The sequence below is a fragment of the Morchella importuna genome (genome assembly GCF_003444635.1).
Source record: "Morchella importuna strain M04M26 chromosome Unknown Morimp01GS006, whole genome shotgun sequence".
NCBI classification, from domain to species: domain Eukaryota; kingdom Fungi; phylum Ascomycota; class Pezizomycetes; order Pezizales; family Morchellaceae; genus Morchella; species Morchella importuna.
In genome coordinates this window covers 1,039,596-1,056,740 of record NW_025763403.1, presented here as the reverse complement: position 1 = coordinate 1,056,740, position 17,145 = coordinate 1,039,596, and the positions used below count along the sequence as shown (strand labels likewise).

At 44.8% G+C, this 17,145-nt stretch overlaps 4 protein-coding genes across 4 annotated transcripts; 2 read left to right on the top strand and 2 right to left on the bottom strand.

Annotated features, from left to right (window-relative positions):
* Window positions 1–212: 212 nt before the first annotated feature.
* LAJ45_03087 (uncharacterized protein) lies at window positions 213–3,030 on the bottom strand (the record flags this gene model as incomplete). The annotated part of the gene is made up of 5 exons (XM_046112676.1): window positions 213–358; window positions 434–1,211; window positions 1,272–1,616; window positions 1,676–2,870; window positions 2,948–3,030. The coding sequence occupies 5 exons, from the start codon at window positions 3,028–3,030 to the stop codon at window positions 213–215; spliced, it is 2,547 nt and encodes an 848-aa protein (XP_045974165.1).
* A 1,846-nt stretch (window positions 3,031–4,876) lies between these two features.
* Window positions 4,877–6,131, bottom strand: LAJ45_03086 (uncharacterized protein; the record flags this gene model as incomplete). Its single annotated transcript, XM_046112675.1, has 6 exons — window positions 4,877–4,919; window positions 4,973–5,172; window positions 5,365–5,574; window positions 5,753–5,803; window positions 5,893–5,932; window positions 5,995–6,131. The coding sequence occupies 6 exons, from the start codon at window positions 6,129–6,131 to the stop codon at window positions 4,877–4,879; spliced, it is 681 nt and encodes a 226-aa protein (XP_045974164.1).
* Window positions 6,132–7,512: 1,381 nt separating this feature from the next.
* Window positions 7,513–10,303, top strand: LAJ45_03085 (uncharacterized protein; the record flags this gene model as incomplete). The annotated part of the gene is made up of 5 exons (XM_046112674.1): window positions 7,513–7,536; window positions 7,724–7,769; window positions 8,041–8,460; window positions 8,628–8,756; window positions 8,838–10,303. 5 exons carry the CDS (start codon window positions 7,513–7,515, stop codon window positions 10,301–10,303), a joined length of 2,085 nt encoding a protein of 694 aa, XP_045974163.1.
* Window positions 10,304–12,475: 2,172 nt separating this feature from the next.
* LAJ45_03084 (uncharacterized protein) lies at window positions 12,476–16,822 on the top strand (the record flags this gene model as incomplete). Its single annotated transcript, XM_046112673.1, has 6 exons — window positions 12,476–12,796; window positions 12,874–13,636; window positions 13,714–14,509; window positions 14,569–15,743; window positions 15,795–16,671; window positions 16,720–16,822. 6 exons carry the CDS (start codon window positions 12,476–12,478, stop codon window positions 16,820–16,822), a joined length of 4,035 nt encoding a protein of 1,344 aa, XP_045974162.1.
* Window positions 16,823–17,145: the final 323 nt, after the last annotated feature.

The following is a 17,145-nucleotide window of genomic DNA, read 5'->3' as shown; positions in this document are numbered from 1 at the left end:
TAGGCATATATGCAGTCCGCTGGAAAAAAATAACGTACAGTCACCCAAAGCAATTGAAATCAACCCCTATATCAAGCCCATAGATGCAAAAAGAATATACCCCGCTCATAAACTGTCCGTTAGCTCTTAGCGCATAAAGTTCATGCTCAAATCCAACCTCGAAGTGAATATGAAATTTTCGGTAACATGCACAAGACCGGGTTTTTGTTTCATTAGAAACCACCAATCCGCATCAACCCGTACCCAACTGTGATGACGATTCCGAAAGTGATCACACTGCTTGGAATACCTCTACTAATGAAATGTTGAACACGTAAATATCTTTGCCCAGTCTGTGAGTCTTCCATCATGATCGCCGCTACAGACATTGTTAGTAAATACACATACACTTATTAAATCGCAATGCTTCAGAGAGAGAGAGAGTAAAACGTACTCATGTTAGGGAAGCCTGACGTCGGTAGTCCCATCGCGGCACTGCACATCAATGCTGCGCCCATAACCAATAGATTTGGATGTGGCTCATCCATCCCCGCACCAACCTGTGCTACTATAGGTAAAATTATCAAAGCAGCAACAGTGTGGCTGATAAATGTCGCGATTACGAGTATCAATCCGCAAAACACCACCAGTACACCATACAAGCTCATCCCTTCTACTTCTTGCCTGATGGCGAGAGCAATCGTGTGCAAGAGTCCAGAGCTATTGACTGCCTTGCCAAGGGAGAGGCCTCCAGCTGCGAGGATAATGATCGTCCACAGGAAATTGTTGAAATCCTCCTTTGTCAGAACACCAGTTCCAAAGAACAAAACCAGGGGAATAATCGCAATAACTCCCATATCACCAAAAACATGCTCCAATTGATGGGAAAAACACCAGAGAACGATCGTTACAAGTGTGGTGAGTGTGATAAAGTATTGGACACCAGTAAACTTGTCTTTAACCGGACGAATTGGCATAATAACTGTGCCTTTCCCAGGGTTGAATGAAACCAAGAGAAGTACCCATATCGCAAGAATGGAGAGAATGCAAACAGGAAGGGCAACAAAGAACCAACTACCCCAGCTAGGAGGATTGGTCATATTTTGAAGCGCAATGATGTTCTGGGGACTGGCGATAGGAGATGCCATGCCTCCGATATTGGAGGCCAGGGCAATTCCCAGAATCAATGCCTTTGAGAACCTCGATTCTGAAGGCAAGTTCCTCAACATTGGCTACACACACAAAAAAATAGTTAGTATATTGGAGCTAAGACGATTCTTGGAACTACCCACCTGAATAATAGAAAAGCACAGAACCGGCGCAGCGACGTTACTGATCCACATACTCGCAAACATAGCTACGAACATGTTGGTCACCAGTACAGTCCTGGGTCTTGTTCCTGCCTTGCTAAGAACAAATGTTGCAAGCATCTTAGCGATGCCATATTTACTTAGTGCTGCAGCAATCGCAAATCCTCCTAGAAGCAACATGATCACAGGAGTCCACATTGCCGAAAAGATGTATTTTGTAGCTTCATTGCATTCAAGACGACGATGACCCTTGGCGTCTTCTCTTACAACCCGTAACATGACTACTAAAAATGGGACAAGGAGAGAGGTTACGAAGAGAGGGATAACCTATAGTACCGTTGTGATCAGATTGAATTACTAACTTGTGTAATAGTGATGAAACTTACTTCTGTTGCCCATAAAAGAGACACAAATACCAGCATAGCAAAGCAGTTATGCTGCTCTGGGCTCTCGGAGATTGGGACGATCAATAGTATCACAAATATACTAATGATACCAAATAGCGTAAAGAACCCAGGGGTAAATAGCCAAGTTGGATATCTAATCCTGCCAACAGGTGTGGCAAGCTCCTTCGTTGCAGAAACCTCCGGTTCGTCTCCTGTTAACCTAGCGTTTGTGGGGTCCGTGTTGTCCCCTAGCAAAGTCCTTCTCAGTCCCATGTTCGCCGCCTGAGCTTTTCGCTCAATACCAATCATCTCTCTCCAAACCGTATTGCGCTCCCATACAACGTGCTCCCTGAGGTGAAGACGAAGCTCTTTTTTAGCGGCCTCCACATCTCCCTTAGTGATCAAATTTGCGTATATTTCTTCAATCTTGGCGATAGCATTATCCAACTCAATTGTTGTGGCCCTCCGGAAGCAGTAACATTGCTCAATCACAGACGATATATATTCCTCCTTCAGGTGGCTGTTCATGATCTTGTCGTATTTCTTTAACGCTTTCGTAAAACCCGTCCTGTTCAGCTGAATAAAGCTTTTCAGTTCCCTCAAGGCAACAAATAACGAAATACTCCGCTTCTTTAACATAATCTTCTTATCATATAATGCACCGATCGACTGCTCATGAAAGTCATCATAGATTTGAGAATCACGTCTCCGGGAGTCCGAAGGTCCATGGCTCTGATGGCTCTGATGGCTGTGTGAGCTATCCTTATTCCACGTTCTTCCTCTTTTTATCTTCGGAAGTAGGCCTGATGCTTGTGCATCCTCGCCATCCTCGTCAGAAGCATCTGACTCCTCGTCTCTATCACTTTGGAAGTCGTTACTTCTCGTTCGTGTCATCCCCGAAGGCCCTACACTGCGTCTTCTCCCGCTATTGCTCCCGCCATATATCGAGGATCCTCCGTCACCATCGTTACCGTCCTCAAACGATTTGGCTTCGAGAGAAAGCTCAAAAACTTCCTTCAGGAGCTCACTCTCTTTCGACTTATAGAATGAAAGGACCTTTTCGAGCTCATGGTCGAGTGCCCTCCGGAAAATCACATCTGGCTCGGCATCTCTTCCTCGTGGAATGAGCGCCGATTCTTCGTTTTCTTCGGGATGAGCTTGTGACTGGACAACACTCTTCTCGAGGGTATAGATGCTGTCAAGAGATTAGCCAAATCAACACTAGAGCCCCCTAGTTAACCTAAAACAATGCTGGAATCTGGAACGACTTACAGTTTTTTCAAATTCGAATACGCGATGTAATGAGAGCTCCAGTCTGGAACTGCATTGAACTGGATACTGTGGGAGAACTTCATGCCTAATTCGGCTTGTTCAAGTCGTCTGATAAACTTTTCGTCGTCTCTCTTCTGTTTCTCGTCTCTCCGGCGTTGATCACGGATATATGAAAGGTCTTGGAGCTGAAAAGATTCGACTGGAACCGTGCTATCCCCCTCAGGAAGAGGAGGTTGGGAATCTATGATGGCTGTATTTTAAGCAATTCCTGCACTGGAGCGCAGGAAAATCGAAATAGGGATAGAGCAGCCAAGCTTAGAAACTGAGCTGCTGTTAACAGGGCAACGTGATACAAGAGATATTGGTATCACGATAGTGGGAAGCCTTTGTGGGGCACAAAACTGAGAACAGTCAGACAAGAAATTCGGAATGAGGGGGTACCGAGGCGAGACAGCCGGCGGGCGTGCTTCACAAAGGGACACTTATTGGCTGCGGAGAAGGACTGTGCAGTCTTTAGGGGGGAGGAAAGCAAGAAAAAGCACAGCTAGTTGTTTAAGTGACAGACAGTGATTTTGAGAGAGGGTGTTGCGGTTTACTAGGCAGTCCCGTGTTCGTCAAGTTGAAAAGTTCGAATGACCTCCGGATCCTTCAAGGTTGTGGGGACTGTTAGGGGTGTAGGGGTATGTATGTACAACTAAGTAAGATTATCCGTTTTACAGAATTTCACCACTGAAATGCTCACGGAAAGTATGGCAGTGGTTACCGAGTTACCAACCAGGCCAGATAGAAAAATTGGAACCTTTGATATGCCATGCATGATACCTTCTCGGCGTCCTGTTTGTTGGAAAACTGTGGGGCTCAGCGTGAAATGGGCTTGGCGGATCTTCCTTCCGTCTTCGTCATAGTTTACCCAGCCGTTGACATGTTTTCCTTTGTAGTTCGACAGAACATTGGAAAATCAAGGATTAGAATTGGAAGTATCTACATACATGTAGGTACTCTGGACTACATACGTCGCATAGGCTACAGTACCAAGTTTCAAACATTATAATCGCAGTTATCCCTCCCTCCAGCTCCAGCAGTAAATTCTGATGACGTCCAGCACTGGATTAGTTGGGTGTTACACATGTGCTTACTCCCTCTCCTCTACCTAATCATATGTACTGGTAGACAGTAGAACACTCTATGCGCGCTCCCGCCCACGGTCCTGCCATGTGGCTGGCGTGTAAGAGTCTTGCAGCGACATCACAGTAATTCCATTCATGACTGCAGTGACCGCCTATTTCATCTCCCCGGTGACAAACCCGTTGGAGCGCTTCCTAAATTTCCCGAACTAATGTATATACTGGAGTCGGGCTTACTACTACTGCAATGTACCTTATGAATCTCTACTCTACTGCAATTGATAATTTGAAACCCTTACTTATATTGCAAGTTCTGGGTAGAGTTACCAGAGAACCTACTCGATAGCCGAGACATAAAGATGGCAGTGTCAACTTTCTTTTAAAGTAATGACCTCAAACCTTATTTCCCGAGGGCCTATTCGGTAAAAGGGTCCTCATATGCGATTGAAGTCGCCAAAATCATCTCGGCCAATTACTTGTTTTTTCCCGCCTGTGATGCTGCACGAGCTACCCATCCGGATGTTTTCCCGGATGATCTCGAATTTTCGTATCTCGCATTAATTTTCACATCGCAACCTTAGACCCATCACTCTGCATGAACATCAATCCACACCCTTCCCCCGACTACTCGCAGATAACTATGGTGAGAAACCCTAACCCTTTCGCTCAATGCACACGGTACTATTTGCCTTCGAATGCCCAAGGGTCGCATAAGATGATTGGTGATTGAAAACCTCTATCAGAATTCTCAACTCCTCAGCGCTTCCTGCTGCCGAATATGCATGCCATTTTGTTTTCCATGATGTTATTTTCCCATAGGTGTAGTGAGGCATTCCAAACGAGGGTTTCTAGGATAGTTATCAGGATCATCCGCCATTTTAGCTCATCAATTGAGCATGACCTATCTAAGAAAAGCTTCCGAGAAGCACGGGGAGCGGGAGCGGGGCAAAGTGTTGAAGCTATCTCTAGATTCGATACGACAAGAGGCTTCTGATCACTTCTGCCTGTAAGTCTGATCGATTCCGGATAGGTCGGTTCCAACGATTGTATTGTTTCCTCGACAAAAAGGTGAGAAATAAAAACGTGGTTCGATACTTCGTTCTGATTGGATGACACTTGATTAGTAATCATACACACAGCTCATGAAAAATGTTCTTGGGTCAGAAGTGTATGTCAATAGCCCGCCTTTAATAAGAACATCATCTCTATATCACATCCAGAGAAGTCGCATGCCTTCCGGAGATAGAACCTAGCGTGGGTTTTAATCATGATAACGAGGCGATCACTGTTCACCTGACATCCGCCGGAATAGTTACTGAGAGTAACTCTCCTCACCGGCACTAAAGAATCAGATGTCGATAACCATCGAGTTCTCCATTCCCACCTGCTGGGCTTATTCGAGGTGTTCGGTGACCTCCTTCGGTCTTTCATGGTAGATGTCTCATCGCCATTGAGCATCCCACCCTGGCTGGACACAGAATGAAGTAGGGAGGTTAAGGAAGACTAGGTCCAGCAATGTTAGCTACGTTGTTCAAAAGATAACGGAGGGCTCGACATGAGCATCTAGGAGGGAAGGAGGGGAAAGCTACGGTGCCCCGAATAGGAGAACCTACAAGGCCCAGCTAATCAGTTGCGCAACGACATAAATCAGAAAGTGAGTCACTCTAGCCAATAACTGCACCTTAGGATGAAGCTTGATCTCTGGCTTGCAGAATTCTAAACGTTTTCTTCTCTGCTTTCACAAAAACGAAACTCGGGTCGAATCCCCGCTTCGAAGCTTTAGATCGGATGCCGAAACATCTCTTGGGGCTGACAGAGTACTGCCTCTGTGCGAGACATCCGGTATATGTCTGACAGAAATCTTGTTTAAAGGATAAACTTTCTGCAGTGTCATTGGCGTTCACGAGTTAGGAGTACACGTACCCAAAACTGTAGCGGATGTTGGTTATATCATTGGCTTCTGAATTCATTGAATCTGGAAGGGAAAAGGCAGAGGATCTAGACGATGGAGATGAGAGTGCGAGAAGTTTCTTCGGCTTGGCGCTAACCCATCCTCGCATGATATCACCAATCAGCACATACTTCAGCAAACACTCGAAGGATAAATCAGACTCAAAGTGAGAAGTAATTGGAGCTGATAGATATCATGTAGTGCAGCCGAATTTAAAAACTCTTACTGGAATGGATTTCCTGCAAGCCTGAGTGAATTTCTTGAGGATCGGATAAAATCACCAAGAATGATTTAAGAAATAACCGATGGGCTGTGTAGGGTCCGGGGGTAGTGCATATGTCAAACCGATGTTTGTTTTACACTAGATGATGAATTTTCCAACGGCTGTAAACGTCTACTTGCCAAATTTAAAGAGTAGGACGGAAATACAACAACCTCAGTACCGCAACAGCGCAACGCAACGCAACAAGGCCCAACTTGACGAAGCCCAATGCAATGAATTCAATCCACTATGCTTGATAATTATTGTTACCAATATACTATACTAGTATTTTCCTCCAGAAAAACGTATGGTTATGATACTTGCTCGGTGTTGGGAGGTGTTATATCAGGTGTAAGCACGTACGGTTGCGACTCACCCTTCCTTGTACTTCCGTCCTACTCTTTAAAATCCGGCAAGTACAAGCCAGAGACCCCCGGATTTTTTTGATCATCTTTCACAATGAAAACGGTTAACACGTGTAGGTTTTGATATTATTGAATGAAGTCGAAAGCTACATGCTGCAGTGCTTTAAAATTCCAATACGTATATATAAACTTTTGCAAATCAATAGATCTAGAGCAAGTATAGAGGTTTACTTGTATGTAATCACATGTAAGTACATGTAGATGTACTTCATATAGATGCATGTACATGTTATAAATACTGCAATCAGTACGTACTATATAATGTCTACTAATTCAATCGAAGATGAACGGTCTCATTAACATTAAAACTACCTGATCTTTTACATGTAGTTAAGAGTAGAGGGTGTAATCAAGATGAGTCGCCAAAGACGGTAATTTCAACGTCTTGTGTGATTCTTTACAACATATAATTCATATATACCTATGTAAATACAGTTGCGACTTAGATAGGCTTCAGCTTGGGGTATCCCGTAACTAATCTCATCCCAACATTTGTAGAATTCACGCAAGTCTATGAACATTGGTCGACTAATATTTAACTTGCTCATGTGTGTGGATACGGAGTGAAAACTGAGTGCAGAGCCGCTGGTGAACCTATTGGATGTGCATTAAGTACCTGCAGTGACATTTTGTTCTCGTAGGTGTGCCATGATTCGAGCTCGACCCTTGCATCTGCATATGCATCGTTAGAAGCAAGGAAGTTACCCTCCTTGAGATCTAAACTCTTAGGAAAAGCAAATAAGCATTCTTTATATTAACTGTATACGGTTAGCCCTGCTTCGCTTCCAAGTTTCCACACTGCTATGCCCCAGGAAGTTTCACAATTGGTCCATTTATTGCTGCGCCATGAAAACAGCAAGGATTACACCTTACTCTAGACAAACTGCCCTGCCACATCATACATCAATTGACTGCGCCTCTCTCTACACGTAGATAAGTAGAATTTATACAAAGTTCACCATTCTCCGCGTCATAACCTTTTGAACAAGCACATATCATTGTTGAGAACCCTAGTGCTTTCAGCCTTACCTCTGTTCCAAAGTCGCGTCCAAGTACGTGGGTCAGTCTCTCATATCATTCTATCATGTGTTGTCTTTGTCTTGGTTTTGCTATTCAATGGCATTGGCTGTTTTTGTAAGCCTAATACCAGGATAGGACTACCTGCATTATACATACACACCATACATGTCCTTAACAGAGCTTTTACAGCGATGTCTTCATTCACCTTAAAGCGTTGTTCTAATTCCTCTCTTCCCCGCCAACACGCCACAATAACTCTTCCTGTATTTCACAAACCACCTTGTTCTTTGCTAACATTATCACGATGACAGTTAAGCTCTGTTGCACTAGGCCATTCCGTGCTCGTACCCAAGCCTCAACTTCAACTCAAATTTCTGAACCGAGGGACATCTCGACAACGTCACCTTTAAATCCATCGCCTGCAGAAGTACCGAAACAAACTGTCCCATTCCACCCAGCTGTAGCTACCTCTAGCACAGAGCCTACCACCTTATCCGAACAAGAAAGCAGTATTTCGATTCAAAGGCGTCCTTCGAGCTTCACGTCACCTTCGCTCGACATGCTTGCCGGTCGAACACCTTTGGGCGCGTGGCATGCTGTAGCTGCTAAAGTTGTAGCAACAAATAGGTTCAGAGGAGTTGGAGGGGAATCCTGCGTAGAAGACTTTAAGATCGAGGAACTTGGTGGTCAGAGTGGGAAATTGGTCTTTGGACCGGTCTCTGTTTTCAATGGTCAGTATCAGCAGTGTTTCTGCTTTGAAATTTTAATTTTCAAACCCGATATAGATTGGTAGACCCTTCTACCAATCTTATTTTGACCTTAAAGTCCTGCACTCTTCTGTTCTCCGCAAGTTGCCGTCGGTGCAAGACGGAATAAGCCTACTAACAGCGATCCATAGGAAATGTTTCACTGCGGATTAAGAAGCCCTTGAAGGGCATGACTCTTACAGTCACGTTCAATGGCGTAGCAGAGGTTGACAAGTATCTTTTTACTTTTCTTAACATCTCCCATGAGGTTTATTCTGGAGGTGAGAGATCTTACATTCCTCAAAATGCCAACTAGATCAGCGCATGGAAATAGAGACCGTAAAGCTAACTACAGACCAAAGACCTTCAGGAAGGACTTCGTACATTTCTTTTTGGATTTAATTTCCCATATCTAAACCTTCCACCGTCATCCAAAAATCCCAACCTTGTGTATTCGTTCATTGCGAAACTCGCACACACTGGTCCTGTAGGCGATGATTCTTCTATAAGATCAAGGACTGGGGAGTACAAGAGCAAGCCACTTGAAATCTTTTTTATACCATACATTGATCCATCTTTGCATTCACCTACTTCTCGGATGGATACCAATCCGAACCAAAGCAACGGGAAGGGGAAGGGGGTTGAACCCGCGAAAGAAGGACCAGCCAATAACACACTCTCTCCTGAAATTGGATCCCAGGGCCCCGCAACGGTTGCAAAACCTAAATTAACCTTGACAACTGCAGATATTCCAATCTCTGCTTCAAGCAACAGCACGCCGATCATAGATAGACCTCGTCCGCTTGATTTGTCAATTACCAAATCATGCAGAATCATTGACGACGATAATAACACAGTCGCAAAGCTCATAGTAGATTTGCCAAAAACCAAATTCTTACCTGACGAGGAGATAACTCTGGGATTGAGATTGGTTGTTAAAGATGGCGAGGCAATACCAAAAGGATTCGGTGTTAGGGTTATCGAGAGACGATTCCTTGCTCGGATTGATTCCGATGGCAATAATAGAGATAGTGATAGCGAGGATGAGGGTCATCAACAGGACATGAAGGTTATTGGGAAGAAGCAGTCAAAGGTTCTTGCAGGGAGAAAGTTCACTCTTCATCCTGAGGAGGCTAGAACAGTTAGAGAGGCTATGGTAGATAATCCTGACATCATGGATGGCTCAGACGGTGGATTGAAGGGCGGGAAGGTCATTGAGCTTCCCATCAAAATCCGCCTTCCTACGTTTCAGACGTTTATCAACGATTTCCTCCTACCTACTGCGACACTTCCGTTGGTCCCTTCTGATCTCGCTTTGAACTCTGGAAATGCCGATAGTATTCCATTACCAACGTACACTGAGAAAGGAAAGGGGAAATCACCAGCTATATCTCCTATTAATACCACCCCTACTGCTACTACCTCCATCTCAACGGACCCTACCAATAAAAACCTGAATTTCGTGGTTGAACACATACTCCAGGTTACCGTTCCAACAAACGGGAGTGGTAGCTGGTTCAAAAAATCTACTTCTGTAGTGAAAGACCTCGAAGTTGCTATTCATATCGTTTTAGGCAACATCAATTCAGTGGCGACGGGTCGAAGAAAGGTGCCTGAACTGAGATTGAACGCGCTTGAGGAGATAAGGCATGGGAGCGGTGTAGGAAGTGTGAAAAGTAGTGTGAGAAGCAGCGTCGGTTCTGCCTCTGGAGCCGGAGCGCCGCCTAATAAGCCACCAGCAACTTGGAGAGAAGGGGAGCGTTTTTTGACATTGAAGGAAACGGATGTTCAACCATTCTTCTCTGCAGACTCCTACGCGAATGAGTAAACTTTATGCTCAAGATAGTGCCTATTATCACCCCTGTGTATCTACTTGCAATGGGGTATAAAAATGGTTTGAATAACTCGGTGGAGCTTCATTAGCTATTTCGTTTGTTATTTGCATTTATGCCAACGAATGTGTGCAATTTCTCCTTGCCCATTTATTTCAATTTACACGACTGATCTCTTTTATAACTTTCACATTGTTAATCATTGGTATTTTTTTCATTCGAATGTATTTTCTTTTAATATCTGGACGCGTATCATAAACAAAGCTGAGCAGTTCAATGCTTTGAGTATTGGGTATAAACTCATTTCCAAGCAGTTATGTATCTTCTTTAATATTTTTTTAACTATTTACTACACAAGGAACACAAGGCGGGTATTAGTAAAACTTGACTAAATACATGTATTTAACCATTTAACCATTAGATTCCGGCAAGGACTCAGGGGCCATGACTTGGCGCCAAGAATACTCGGCTGACCGAGTGATAGTATATGATTCAAAATTCCTAAATTATACACTACTTTAAGCTTCTTTCGTTACCCGCCTCTCAATAACCTACCTCCTCAGCAGAACTTTCTGATTCCTCCCTTCCTATAATCTATCAGACTGCTCCTTTCAAAACCCCGCCCCCAAGTTAATCCGTCAGAAATGGAATGCCTGTTTCGTGGTCTTGCCCCAAAACTTCATCGACATATGCATCGGCACCGTGTCAAAGAGAAAAAATTTAATCTTGAAGGGCTACCCCTTGATATACTAATCATGGTTGTTCTCACTCTTGATAATACCTCTGACCTTTTCGCTCTCATACAAACCTCGAATACCTTCAAACGTCTCTTTAATAGATACCGCAAATCAATCCTCCTTGGTATTTGTAAAAATATGGTTGGTTCCAGCGAAGCAACTTGGAAAACTGTCGCCGCAGTCCTCGTTTACCAGCGACCGGTTAACGCCAATTCCGGGCGATTTCTCCCCGATTTTGCTTCCATGAGATTTGTACTGGAGGATCAAGACATCCGTCAACTTAGATACAACCTTCGGCTATTCACCAGTACCGCCAAAAAATTCAGAAAATATGTTGATTTCCCTGCCGACGATCACATTACTGCCGGATGCTCTTTCAAGTCTGGAGATAGTCTCGCAAAACATGTTTTCTTCGGCAATTGGCTACTGGAGTTCCAAGTGAGATATGATACGATTACAACCTTTTCAACTCGAAAACCTTACTCGAAAACACAACTCAGAGACGCCGCGCTTATTAGGATCGCCATGAATTATTGTGATTACACATATGTGTCTCGCTCTAGGCCTTTATGGGAGAGAAGGGCTCATAAACAAGATAAGGCGGCTCGAAGCAGAGTGATGGACCATATGAGTTCGTGCCTTCGGTGCGTTAGGCATAAAAAACTGTTGTGGTTGAAGATAATGTATCATTACGACTTCATGATCTGGAAGGATGAGGGGGGTATGATAACGTTCACTGATTATCAATCTTTGATGGATCAACTTTGTGACGATATGACACTTAGGGGAGTGAATTATCTTGTTGAAAAACATGGGCTATCTTGTGGCTGGGACCGCGAAGGATAGAGTTGATGTATGGAACGATGTGCCGATTTTTCCTATGTCAAAATGAGAAGCGAGTAATATGAACAAACCCGACTTGCCATAACAATACTGTAATGCATGTGCCTAATTCTTTTCTCCTGTACTTAATAGGATACCGGTGCCGCGCTCGCTAGGAGCGGACTATAGTTGTGAATTTAACGTTTAACGGTAAGGTAGAACTAATCGATGTCCACCTATAATAAGTTGCAATCCGGAGATTTGTGGATATTCATGACACAAGTCGGATCTTGCTTGGCCCGCATACTATATTGATCAATGAGAGGTTCAAGGATGATGTTATTTTCACGAGTGATCTTCGATGTTTCCCACAACGGGTAGCAACCATTTCGGGCTTAGCGAGGTTTAGGGTTGGATTGCCTGTTACAGCTTTCTTGGTCGTTTCGCGACCTACCTTAGCTGTCAACAACGGACATCACAGAGGGCTTCAGGGAAGAAAATCAGACGAAGGGTTTTAAGACCTTACCCTGATAGGATCAAATCAACCTCGCCCTTCAGGCAATAACAGAGGGCACTCTCGACGTCGAACGCCAGCTCTATTCAACGATCATGGCAGAAGCAGAGTTCCTCGTCGGTGACCACGTTGATGTAGGCGGCTATGCCGCCATCGTCCGCTATGTCGGCGAAACTCTCTTCGCTCCCGGCGAATGGATCGGAATAGAATTCGAAGGCCCAGACGGTAAAAACGATGGCTCGGTACAAGGGGAGCGGTACTTCAACTGTCCACCAAATAGAGGAATATTCGTGAAACCGGGTGTCCCACGGTTAATAGAGCGACCTCCTCCACCTGCTATGAAGAGAGCTTCGGCGATTGTTTCGCCTGCACATGGTTCTCCAAGGCTTGCGCAACCAAGACCCTTAAGCATGCGGGTATGTCCGTCGTAGGTGGGAGAGGAAGGAAGTCTGGAAGGTAGGGCAGTTGATGGGAAGCTGATGTTCAGATATAGGCTCCTGCATCGCCGACGAAGATGCTGTCTGGAAGTCCCTCTCCCGGTGCTGGAACTTCAAGGACAGGTACACCGCTTGTTAGACCGCCTTCTGTGGTTGGGCGGGTAGGTACAGGGACACCTACCCCCCGCACCTCCGGAAATACCGCACCACGTACAGGCCCAATGGGTCCTCCGGGGGGAAAGCAAACTGCCAGCGCTACAGCATCAAAGCCAGGACAGGCTCGACGACAATCTACAGTTAATTCTACGTCTATGTCAAGGACTCCATCGGTTGCCTCATCTGCCGGAAGCTCAGTTGCTCGTCCACCACCCGGTAGCAACCGTCTATCGTTGAAACCCGGCGGATTGCAAGTTTTGGGGGGGCGTAAACAAAGTATATCAAATGTATCATCTGAACGGAGCTCCCCAGATATCACCAGTACAGGAAGCGCAATGAGGAGATCAAAAAGCGACGACAAAGATCCTCGAGGCCAATCTACACGAATGGGGAGAAGGGAATCGAACGCCTTGTCACCTGGCTCACCAAAACCAGTTTCGAAGGTAGCGACCACAGGGCCAACAATTGGCCCGCCGGTAACTGGGCCGAGCGCGACCAGTGCCGGGGCTATTTCTGCAACCATGGCAAGAGAGTTAGAAGACTTGAGAAGTACAATCAAGGTGATGGAGAAGAAAAGAACAGAGGATAGGGATAAATTGAAGGTGCTGGAAAGAATACAAAATGAAAGGGATAAGTTTGAAATGATTATCCAGAAGCTTCAAGGTATGGGATAAAGGAAATATTGGATGAAAACGGATCCGCTATCCCTGTTAATAGCAGAAACTGATCACTACGACTAGCTAAATACCAACCTCAGCAAGCCGAGCTTGTCGAACTTCGAAAAGAAATCAAGGAAATGAAAACTTACCTCGAAGAAATGGAGGAATTCAAGGTCGAAAACGAGATGATCGTAGAAATGGCCACCCTCGATCGTGAGATGGCCGAAGAACAAACTGAATCACTACGTGCAGAACTTGAAGCTGTACGAGGTCGTGCGGAGGAGCTTGAAATGGAAGTCGAAATTTTACGTGAGGAAAATAGTGAGCTAAGTGGGGAAATGACACAGGAGGAGAAGACAAGCGCTGGTTGGCTACAGATGGAGAAACAAAACGAGAGGCTCAAAGAGGCACTCCTAAGATTAAGAGACATGACCTCTCAGACAGAAATAGAGCTGAAAGAGACAATCAAAAGCCTCGAGGAGGATAACAATGAACTAGTAGAGATCAAAAAGGCTGCTGAAGGAACTAGAGAGAGACTTCAAATCTCGGAAGCAGCGGTTGAGGATTTAAGGCAGCAGTTAGAGACTGCTTTGGGCGCCGAGGAGATGCTTGAGGATCTTACCGAGAGGAATTTAAGCATGAGTGAACAAATAGAGGAGTTGAAAGCGACAATCGAGGATTTGGAGAGCCTGAAGGAGATCAGTGATGAACTGGAAATTAATCACGTTGAAACAGAGAAACAGATGCAAGAGGAAATCGATTACAAAGATCTCGTGATTGGAGAACAGTCAAGGAGGATTGCACAGTTGGATGCAAGTAATGAGGAAGCAGAGTACACAATTACGAGATTCAGAGAATTGGTAACTAACTTACAGAGGTACATTCCCTTTCTTATGATTTCCCTTGCGCATTGTCGGGTGTTAATCATCAATCTAGTGACCTTGAGGACATGAGAGCTAGCCAACAGATAACTGAAACCGAGGCCGAAGAACTGACAGCTCGCTCGCGCTCAATGATAGATATCAACATGAAGCTTCAAATAACCGCCGCAAAAGCCCAAAATAAGACAATCGACCTCGAGCTGCGTCGACTAGAGGCTGAAGAAGCAGTGGAGCACCTCTCAATTGTGCAAATGTTTCTTCCCGAAGCCTATCGTTCTGAACGAGATTCCGTACTTGCCCTTCTCCGCTTCAAACGCGTTGCATTCAAGGCCCATCTTCTTCACACATTTGTTAAGGAACGTCTCGCTGGCCAAGTTGGGCAAGAACAAGCTGGACATGAAGAATCACTTATGGCAGCTTGCGATATGTGTGATAAACTCACTTGGGTTAGTGCAATGTGCGATCGCTTTGTTAATTGTATCAGCGGGTGCAGCTCGCAACAGTTTGCAAGATTTCAGGGAGCACTCTATGAGCTAGACCCCGTGGAGCGAGCTCTGAACGGCTGGATTGAAGGATTGAGAAAAGATGACTTGAAAGAGAAACAGTGTGTTGCTGAGCTGCAACGGACTATGGCACTCATGTCTCACCTAGGGGAGATTCACCTTAAGAATGATCTAGAAGGATTCGCGAGTGATCTACATATGAGAGTTCTGCTGATGCAGAGCTACATGGAGTCCACAGCAGCAGCAATGGCACAAATAAAGCTGATGGTCCAAAATAAACTTCCCCCCAGCATTGAAGAGGGTGAGGACGAGAATGACATTGCCTCGAGCTTTGCAAAGCGTGCCGACGCAATTGTTTCAAATTCGCGGAGCGCGAAGGTTATTATCAGCAAAATTCTTCGTTCTCTAAACGATTTCCAGGCACGTTCATTGTCACTTACACAAGATAAACTGGGAAACTTCACAGCATGCGAAGATTCTACAAAACGGCTAGGAGATTATGCTAGGGCTATTGGGAACGATGTTTATGAGCTACTTTATTCAGATGATGCGAAGGGGAATGTTGGATGGCAAGAGCTGCAGTCAATGTTTTTCAGGACGACTGAGAGAGAGCTAGTAGCTGTGGAGGTGGAAATATTTGGAGCTTTTGGAAAGGAGTTAAAGAGCCTTACGAATCTACTTGTCGAGCTTGGAAGTACGGCTTCGGATATTGACATGACTGCTGAGTGTAAGTCTTATCTTTATTTGCCTACAGAATCACCTGCTAACGAGCGGACAGTCGAAAAGGCAACTGCCCCGTGGATTGTCCGTGCCCACGAACTCAAAACAACCAAGACGATTTCTGTCGACGCCGAAGAGGAGATCCGTCGTCTCAAAGATGATATTCTGGAGCGTGCAACACAAATCAAGCTCCGTGATAAGACCTTGGAAGAATCCGCTGTCAAAATCGAGCTCCTCGAATCTCGCATGCGTAATGTCACTAAACAGAGCGAGCGGATTGAAGAGCTCGAAAAGCTCGTATCAGAAGGGGCAATACGCGAGAAAGATCTTACTGACGCTATCGAGAATCTCAATGAAGAGATACAATCCCTTGAGACTGAGGTTGATAAATGGAAGAAGACTGCGAATGATAAGAGAGCACTTGGAGAGGTTGACAGAATTGGTGCAGAAAAGGCGGTTGCTACAGCCAGAGAAGTAGATGAGCTTAAGAAGGAAATCACTTCACTCACAGGAGCTGTGAATTTCCTAAGAGACGAGAACGCAAGAGTTATCAAGAACGACCTGCTGGCATCTGATTCGTGGCTATTGGAGCCATTGTTGGCAAAGCCAGAAGTCAAAGAAGTTGATGAATACGAACAAGCTCTTGCGACCGAAGGACAGGATGTTATGGCTGAATTGATGCTACTCGCAACACAATCAAAGGTTGTTGATTTGACGAAGGGGCCCAAAAATCGGAAAACTTGGAGACCGGCTAAGGAGACGCCAAGGTCACATTACTTAGAACAAAGAGAGCATTATGAGTCACTCATTGCATGGAAAGAGGAGGTTACCTCGAAAGCATTATATCACGATGCTGCGAAGAAATGCTTGAGGCCGCAGAACAATAGGAAGGCGAACAATATTTTCGGCGCGAAAGTTAATATCAAGATGCCTAGGTAAGTAGAATCCACTTGACAGGTATACACAAGCTAATGAATAAATAGGCTATACCCGGTAGGATCGAAGATAATACCGACTGCGACTGATGTGGTAATACAAGAGCCAGATGGATGGGAGAGTCTTCAAGAGACCATGGGCTTTACGTAGAGTTTTGGGCGGCTTTCTTTATTTTTTCCCCTTCTTTACGGCGAATAACTTTTATTTGTAGTAAGGATGAGTTGTGTCATTCTTTTCCATACTGACCCGCTGAATCTCCATTTCTTTATTGGTTTTCTATTCTTTAAATGATGTTGTATTACGCGTTTGGGGAGGCGTGTTGAAGAGTTGGTGTTTCGGTTTTCGATATCGTAAGATTTATGGGCGATAAATCGTCTTTAGCACAACGGGTCACGGGTGCCACACAAAATACACTTCTAATCTACAGCAAGCGTAAAGGGAATAGCCAAAAATTAATTTGAAAAATAGAGAGG